Raw genomic sequence first — 8,958 nt, forward strand, 5'->3', positions numbered from 1 at the left:
TTTTAGATTTTAATTTAAATTCTCATCAGTGAAAAAAATAAAGTACTAAGAAATAAACGTACTTCTTTGCCAGGGAGAGCTAAACTATGGGTACCACAGTGTTCGTATCTGAGGCCTTCTTGTGATAGAGGAAGGTCATTGGTTAATTAATAAAGAAACTGCTTGGCCCTCATAGGTTAGAACATAGGTGGGTGGAGTAAACAGAACAGAATGCTGGGAGGAAGAGGAAGTGAGCTCAGACTCGATAGCTCTCCTCTCTGGGGCAGATGCAATGAAGCTCCGACCCAGGATGAACATAGGCTAGAATCTTCCCAGTAAGCGCACCTTGGGGTGCTACACACATTATTAGAAATGGGCTACTCCAGGTGCGAGAGTTAGCTGAGAAGAGGCTAGATATAATGGGCCAAGCAGTGTTTAAAAGAATAGTTTGTGTGTTGTTATTTTGGGGCATAAGCTAGCCAGGCGACTGGGAGCTGGGTGGCAGGAACACAGCCCGCAGCTCCCACAACATTCTTGCTCCTCAAGGACCAAAATCTATGTTTAAGGGATGCTATTTTGTCCCCACTAGGTACATGCTTTAGAATTATGGATGCAGATAGCCGATGAGTCTTTGGTCAGCAGCTCCATGACTACTAGTCATGCTCCCTATTCACTGTGTAAACAAATACAAAGTTTGTCAGACTTAACAATGTCCTGAGTCTGCCCATAGTTGGAGTTTGCCTACTTAAAGCTCTCGTAGTTTACTTATTTGAATGAAACAATGGAGTTACTGTTGTAAACCTGGGGTTGGAATGTAAGCTATTAAAACACTCTTCCACATACACAGCACATAGTGCTATGTTGTTTGGAAGGAAAATATCGGCTCAAGATTGCATCGTCTCATTCATATCAACTCACTGTGGCCCACAAAGTGTCAGGTAGGTACAATGTTATACTTTGTGTTTTAACAAATAAAGCCTGCCTGAAGATCAGAGGGCAAAGCAGCCATACTAGTCAGTCAAACAGGCCAGGGAGTAGTGGGACACACCTCTAATTCCAGGACTTGGGAGACAGAGGCAGATGGATCTCTGTTAGTTCAAGGCCACCCTGGGTTACCCAAGGTTCAATCTGTCTAAAAGAGAAACAGTTAACACAAAGGTGATCTTACCACTTGGGAATCACACATCTTTAATTCCAGCACTATGGAGGTGGAGACAAAAGTGTAGGAGGTAGGGGGCCACTTGTTTGTCCCAGTCGCCTGGCTAGCTTAGCAGTGAAATAATCACACAGAAACTGTATTAATCAAACCACTACTTGGCCCATTAGCTCCAACTTCCTACCGGCTAACTCCTATATCCCAGTTCAACCCATCTCCATTAATCTGTATATAGACACATGGCTGTGGTTTACCAGCAAGATTCTCACCAGCGTTCATTTATCTCAGGTGGAAGATCCATGGCTTCTCTGACTCCACCCTTCTTCCTCCCAGCATTCAGTTCTGACTTCCCTGCTTACCTAAATTCTACTCTAACAACAGGTCAAGGAAGGTTCTTTATTCATTAATGTTAATGACAGCACACAGAGAGGACTCCCACATCACAAGAGCATTATGGTTGGGCTAAGAGAGGAATATAAAGGGAAGAGACAGGAACTCAGTGGAGGGTCGAGTCTGAGGTTGGTGTGTTGCAGTCTGCAGTCACTCTGAGGACAGGATTGCCCCTTTGTTTGTCTGAGCCTGCCACCCAGCTCCCGGTTGCCTGGCTAGCTTATGCCCTGAAATAACAACACACAAACTGTATTCTTTTAAACACTGCCTGGCCCATTATATCTAGCCTCTTCTAGGCTAATTCTCATGTATTAATTTAGCCCATTTCTAATAATCTGCATAGCACCACTAGGTGCGCTTACCGGGAAAGATTCAGCATGTCTGACCTGGCAGCTGGCTGCATCGCATCTGGCTCTGAGAGGAGCTGCCTGCATCTGAGCTCACTTTCTCTTCCTCCCAGCACTCTGTTCTGTTTACTCCACCCACCTAAAGGCTGGCCAATCAAATGGGCCAAGGCAGTTTCTTTATTAGCCAATGACCTTCCTCCATCAAAGTAGCAACAAGATAGTCTTATGAGTAGGAGTCACCAGGCATGAAGAATTGTGTTAAGGGGGTTGCAGTGCTAGAAAGGTTGAGAGCCACTGGTCTGTGTCCATTTCCTTAACCTCGTGTCTCCCTTAGTTTTTCCCACAGTTATCAGCTCATCCTTCCCATGGAAATGTAAGTGATTTCCCTGGTGAATTCAGGGGATTTTTTTTGTTGTTGTTTTTGTTTTTTTTTTTTGTTTTTTTGTTTTTTTTTTTTTTGGTGTGAGAACAAGGTTTAATGTACACCCATCAAGGAAACCCAAGTGTCCATCTGCGCAGAGGCTCCCCGGGTGCTGTGGGACTTGGCCGTGTCCAGCTTCCTTAGCATCCTTCACGAGGCTGAGCTGTTCCTGAGACAGCAGGTGTGAGGCCTGGGGAAGGGGACATCGAGTGAGCTGACAGCAGGTATGAGCCCACGGAAGGGGACGACATCGGGTGATCTGACAGCAGGTGTGAGCCAGGGAGATCCTGAGTGTGACAGGGTTTTCCTAATCATCCTTCTTAAACTTGCCGTTGATGTAAGGTACCCAGTCCAGGATCAAACGCCAGTCTGTGGCCCACACCAGCCCCACGGCACCCACAGCACCCCACATGCTGGCAGTGGGGATCCAGTTCTTGGCCAGTTCCCGATAGCGTGGGCCCAGAAACTTGCTCAGCATCGCGGCAGGGTCTCAGCACTCAGGGTCACCCTGCTCCTGCTGTCCTGGAGCGCTGCGCATGTGTCTCAGGGGATGTTTTAAAGAGACTTGACAGCCATTCAGAGCCAGCCAGTCTGAAGACACACCTACTGTTTGTACATTTACAAGGTAAGGTTTTGGAAGTGTTTTCTGTTCCTTTCCTCCCACTAAGGTTGCTTGCATATCCATACAGAACTAATCAGTCATCATTGTAATTATTTATTTGCATGTTTGACTATAGCCTAACTCTTCCACACAAATGAATGTACCTGATTCATTCTAGAATAACTGAATGACCTACAGTAAATAGTTGGTCAGTGGATCAAACAAATAAGCCCCTATATATTCTCATTTGGATTTTAACAAAATGCATGTTGGTAGGATAGTTACATGCGTTCTAAAACTGGGCAAAAAGGAAGTATCATTTGTCATTTAATAAAGCATGGAAACTTTAGCAAAAGGAGAATTCTATCCCTAAGATGATTCTCAACTGAATAACATCCTGAAAGTAAAACCAGCTTTATTTTTAGCACATATTCTACAAATGTCTCAAGTTTGATATATATATATATATATATATATATATATATATATATATGCCTTAAAATAACATTGGATTTATATATACCAAAATATTATTACACTTCTAGGAAAAATCAGCTTTATTAAAAACTATACAAAGTTGATTTTCAAGCTTGCAACTTATGGATGCATAATGTTGATCACAGCACTTTATAAGATTCAGGGACACAGGCTGGAGAGGTAAATCACTGGTTGAGAGCAAGGCCCAGCATAGAATCTAATGAGGAAATTAGTTGATGTTTTCCATGAATATCTAGAAACTGGTATGTCAATAATTTTAGAGAAAAGAGAGTTTCTTGTTTCTGAAAACTGGAAGGTCATCATGCAACCACAGCTGATAGAATCACATACATTACTTCAGTAAGAGAAAACAGCGAAAGACAAAAGCCTTTGTCAAGGCGCAGGGTGTAGCTACACGGGAAAGTGCGGCTGGTAATGGCACAGTCCGCCATCCAATCGTAAGCACAGAAAGAAAAATGATCACAAAACAGCAACAAACTATTTTTACTTTTGAGGCAGTGTCTCGGTCTGTAACAATGACTGCTGGGAACTCGTGTGCTCTACACCAGGCTGTCTTTGAACTCACAGAGGTCTGCCTCAGAGCTGCTGGGCTTACAGGCTTGTACAACCATGCTCTGTGCTCGGCAACAACAAACTTGTATTGAGAGTCCCTTGTTGGTAACTCAGAAAGAAGGGAAGCCTCTCTTGAGGCTCTCATTTAAGTAGGAGCCAACCATGATAGGCTAAATAAATAGAAACAGACCACCCAAAGGAAGTTCTTTACTTCCAACCATTATCACCTTCCAGAGTAGAACTCAGCCATCGATAAGTTTAATGGAGGCCTGAATCTCAGTAATTTACCAGGAAGCAATACCCGGTTGGGGAAGAACCACAAACTTAGATTACCTGAGCACCACCCAAGAACAGACTGTCCAAAGGAAATGACTAACATTCCAACTGCTGTAGATAGGATCACCTGCCAGTACACACCCACCAGGACACCCTAGACAAATGTCAGCCAATCAGGGGTCCTTAGAACCCCCTCATCCCCACTTTTACTACTATAAAAACCCAATTCTAACTGAGTTCAGGGTTCTTCATTTATTCCAATACATTGGACGTGCAGAGAGACGGAGTTTGCAAACTTGTATAAAATAAAGGCTCTTTGTGCTTTTACACAAGGACTTGGTCTTCTTGTTGGTTTTGGGGGGACTTCGCAGATCTGGGTATAACAGTTTACCCAAAGATGCCTTCTTTGAGCATGGAGATGTTCAAATATGTGTTATGCCCAAATCCGTGGGTCCCCACAAAAGCCAACAAAGGAGACCAAGTCCCATATGTAAAAGCAAAGAGCCTTTATTTTAATCAAGTGGTCTCTCCGCATGTCCAACTTATTGGAATATCTGGAGAGCCCTGAGCTCAATTAGAATTGGGTTTTTATAGTAGCAAAACTACTATAAAAATTTAGGACCCCGGATTGGCTGACATTTGTCTAGGGGTGTCCTGGTGAAATGCTGGCAGTTTTCTACTTACAGTGCTTGGAATGCCAGGAATTTCCTTTGAATGGTCTGCTCTTGGGTGGGGGTCGGGTAATCTCAGCCTGCCAGGCATTGTCTCAGGGTAAACTATTGAGACTCCAGACTCCATTTAAATTTATCAATGGCCAGAGTCCCAGGTGATAATGGTTGGAAGAAAAGAACTTTCTTTGGATGACCTGCCCAGACTTAGCTTTCATGGCTGGCCCCCACAATATGTAGATGTCAATCAATATTAACAGTTCAGTTACAACTCAGCATGGTGTCTACATACATAAGGGACACGAATCATGACTTGTAAACTTAGGAAAAGAAGGCATTGGGAGAAGGAATAAATTCTGCCCTCTACTTTCGCTTCTCAGACCCATGCAGTTGACATTGCCCCGGCACCTTCTTCCATCTAAGCGAAATTCAGGCCCTGTTGTCTTTACTACACCTTCTTTTTCAATATAGCTATAAATTATAATATGATTTTTTGAAGTATACAAAGGAAAAACAACCCCAAATTTAATCTTTCCTATGCACTCACAACATGGATAGCATCAGACACCTGATAGATGGGGCTTCTTGTTCTTCACACACCAAGCAAGTAAGAAAATTTACAGGTAGCTGGGCAGTGGTGGTGCACACCTTTAATCCCAGCTCTTGAGAGACAGAGGCAAGTGAATCGCTGTGTGTTTGAGACCATCCTGATCTACAAAGTGAGTTACAGGACAGCCAGGGCTACAAGGAGGGATCCTTTCTTAAAAATCAATAAAAAAAAAAAAAGAGAAAAATTTGTAACAGCCACCAACTATCACCAACACAGTCCAATCCTGACACCGCCTACCTGGTAGTGTATCAGGCACAGCAGGTTTAACACATTGTACCTAGGCTGCCGCACCCACATGTGCATGCCAGTCCTAAGATGTAGGTCATTTGACCTGCTACAGATCAGGACTTCCAGAACCCTCCCTGTAGATCCTATTAGCCTGTCCAAGAGGCTCACGGAACCTACGGATGTGCTCATGCTTACTGGTTATTATAAGCACTATTCTAAGAGTGGATAAAGAGGCATAGGGTAAGGTGTGTATTATAGGCACTGGAGCTTCCAAATCCTATCCAGATGTGCCATGCTCGGGGAACCCACCCGTGTTCATCTCTCCAGAGGTTCCATGAAGCCCATCCTTTGGTTTCTATGAAGCTACATCTTGCCTGAGGGAACAATTTAGGAACCATGGGCAAAAGCATGTACATTTGTTTGGTGTGGTATCATGCTGCAGGTCGCTTCTAAATTTCCTGTATGTGTTACTTTACATCCGTGGCTGGAGGTTTTGTCTGTGGAGGAGAAATTTTGTCGAAGTAGAAAGAAAATATAACCTGTATTAGGCTAAAGCGCAGTTTAAACAGTTTGTAATCGTCAGTCCCAGAACGTGGCAGGCCACATCTCCTTCTCAAAGCACACAGGATGTTTTAAGTTCCTAAATTTATAGAAACGAAAATGTAAACATCCCGTGCAACATCTGCTCCCAGCTCCTAAAACCTCCATTAATCCCGAGCAAGGGCTCAGCCAAAGGCAAAAAGGTTGCAGAAATAAGTGCTTTTAGTACTATTTGAAAGAGGTTTGCTAATTAGGATGCAGGAACAAAAGCTAGCCTCTCCTAAGGTGTTCACACACTGGTTTGAATAGGAAAGGTCCCCCATAGGCTCAGGCATTTGAATGCCTGGTCCCCACCTGGTGGCAGTGTGGGACCCTTTAGGTGGGGCCTTGCTAGAAGAAGACATCCCTGGAAGCACACTTTGAGAGGCTATAGCTTTAACTCACTCCCAGTAGACTCCCTCAGCTTCCAGTGTGAATCAGCCAGCTTCCTGCTCTGGCCACCTGCTGTCATGCCTTCTTTGTGCTTACGAATTCTGGGACCTTAAGCTGCTTTGGGACTTGGTATTTTCTCACAGCAGGAAAGTAACTAATGCAGCTAGGATTAGGGGGCACCGTAAACTGTCTCAGATGGAGCCCATGTTCTTATATCTCCAATAGATCCATTTCCTAAATAAAGACAGGGTGGGGGGGGTATTCTGTGTAGAAAGAAGTATATGGTTTTAAAGATGGTTCCAGGAAGTGCTCTCTCTCTCTCCCACGCCCCCACCCCCAACTATTCCAAGTGAGGAAGATTCCATTGACCTTATCTCCAGCCGTGGCACCGAGGTCCCCAGAAGCGATTCAACCCACTGGAAACTATGCAAAGCGAATGGAGGCTGAATAAACACATAGCTCCATTTGTCCAGCAGGACAATACACCCTTTGATGGGGAGGTGTGTGCATGTGGAAATAACCATGCACACCTTGCCAAGAAAAAAATCAGAACCAAAGACACACCTGACAAACAGATCAGAGCGCCTGTCTGTCCTAAGTCTGACGTGAAAAGGACTTCCTGCCTGCTCCTACCTTGGCCAAGGTTTCTCTGTGATAGCTGAAGGGAGAATATGAAACCATGGGGAGCGGAATAGTGTGAAATCCAGGTCTCTGTTAGAAATGGGATGTGGAGCTGGGCAGTGGTGGCGCACGCCTTTAATCCCAGCTCTCGGGAGGCAGAGGCAGGCAGATCTCTGTGAGTTCAAGTCCAGCCTGGTCTACAAGAGCTAGTTTCAGGACAGTTAGGACTGTTACACAGAGAAATCCTGTCTCAAAACAGGTCTTTCAGAGTGTGCATGTATCATCAGGACAAATGAGTGAGTGCCCATTTAGAAAAATATATATCATTAAATTAATATCTCGTGCTTAACACAAAGCCAAGTTCAATGCAGTGAGGACATAATGTAGAAAGTAACAGACTAAGGGAATCCAAAGAAAACATATGACCATTTTTGTGGCTACTGACCAAAGAGCCTTTAATTACATTTCAAGACTCAGAGCCACTAGCAAAACCAGGCAGATTTGCTGCAGAGTTCCAGGGTGGTGAATACAGCTCCTCTCCTGTAAAGCAGAACCACAGTAGCGGGTATATGAGCACATTTCATGGCAGTGACATGTGGTATGGTATGGTATGGTATGGTATGGTATGGTATGGTATGGTATGGTATGGTATGGTATGGTATGGTATGGTGGTGATGGTGGTGGTGTGTGTGTGTAGATACACTCACCTATGCATGCACATGTGAAGGCCAGAGGAAGATATCTTCCTCTCTCCCTCTGTCTTATTCCTGAGGTGCTATCTCTCAAACCTGAAGTTTGTTATTTGGGCAAGGCTAGCTGGTGAACAGGATCACGGATGCACTGTCCTGCAATGCTGGGGTGACAGCCACATGCAGTCATGCCAAGGAGTGCTGGAGATTCTAACTAAGGACCGTGTGTTTGCACAGGTAGTGCTGTTATGCCCTGAGCTATCTTCCCAGTTCTCTTGAGTGTCCCCAATCATATGGCCCATGGAGGCAGTGGGTCTCTTTGACTCTGCCACAGTACCCACTGTTCTAAAACTCACCAATCACAGCCCAGAAAGTGACAAGCAGGCGATACTATAGTGTCCAGTTCGAATTGAAACCAGCAAGACATAAGCTGATACTTTAAGACATCGTCAGGAGAAAGCCATGTACTAAGAAACTCACAGAAAAAAATAATAGAAATAGAGCAACGATACCCGGTCCATCATCAGTATGCAGGCCGCAGGTCTCATGTAGGGAAACAAATTTTTTTTTTTTTTTAAATATTTATTTATTATGTATACAATATTCTGTCTGTGTGTATGCCTGATAGCCAGAAGAGGGCACCAGATCCCGTTACAGATGGTTGTGAGCCACCATGTGGTTGCTGGGAATTGAACTCAGGACCTTTGGAAGAGCAGGCAATGCTCTTAACCTCTGAGCCATCTCTCCAGCCCCGGAAACAAATATTTTTAAAGCATGCTGTGTTGCCTCTACAAAAACATAGTTGCTCTCTGGTGAAAAATCTTTAAGAAATGGATAAAGTGCCTGAGAAAAATATTAGTAAATGATTTTTTAAAAGTTCCATGAGAAGCAAGAGAGTAAAGTTGAAGAACCATCTCAATAGACATACAAAGTCAGTCAATAAATTTAAC

At 44.1% G+C, this 8,958-nt stretch overlaps 1 protein-coding gene across 1 annotated transcript; it reads right to left on the reverse strand.

Annotated features, from left to right (window-relative positions):
• Positions 1-2,546: 2,546 nt before the first annotated feature.
• On the reverse strand, positions 2,547-2,820 carry LOC130889158 (cytochrome b-c1 complex subunit 10). The gene has a single exon (XM_057792732.1). It carries the CDS (start codon positions 2,769-2,771, stop codon positions 2,601-2,603), a length of 171 nt encoding a protein of 56 aa, XP_057648715.1. The 5' UTR covers positions 2,772-2,820; the 3' UTR covers positions 2,547-2,600.
• Between the last annotated feature and the right edge of the window lie 6,138 nt (positions 2,821-8,958).

Source organism: Chionomys nivalis, chromosome 17 (genome assembly GCF_950005125.1).
Source record: "Chionomys nivalis chromosome 17, mChiNiv1.1, whole genome shotgun sequence".
NCBI lineage: Eukaryota > Metazoa > Chordata > Mammalia > Rodentia > Cricetidae > Chionomys > Chionomys nivalis.

Bases quoted from the DNA above. Each gene is read 5' to 3' on its own strand.
- LOC130889158 (XM_057792732.1), bottom strand. From the start codon at position 2,771: ATGCTGAGCAAGTTTCTGGGCCCACGCTATCGGGAACTGGCCAAGAAC.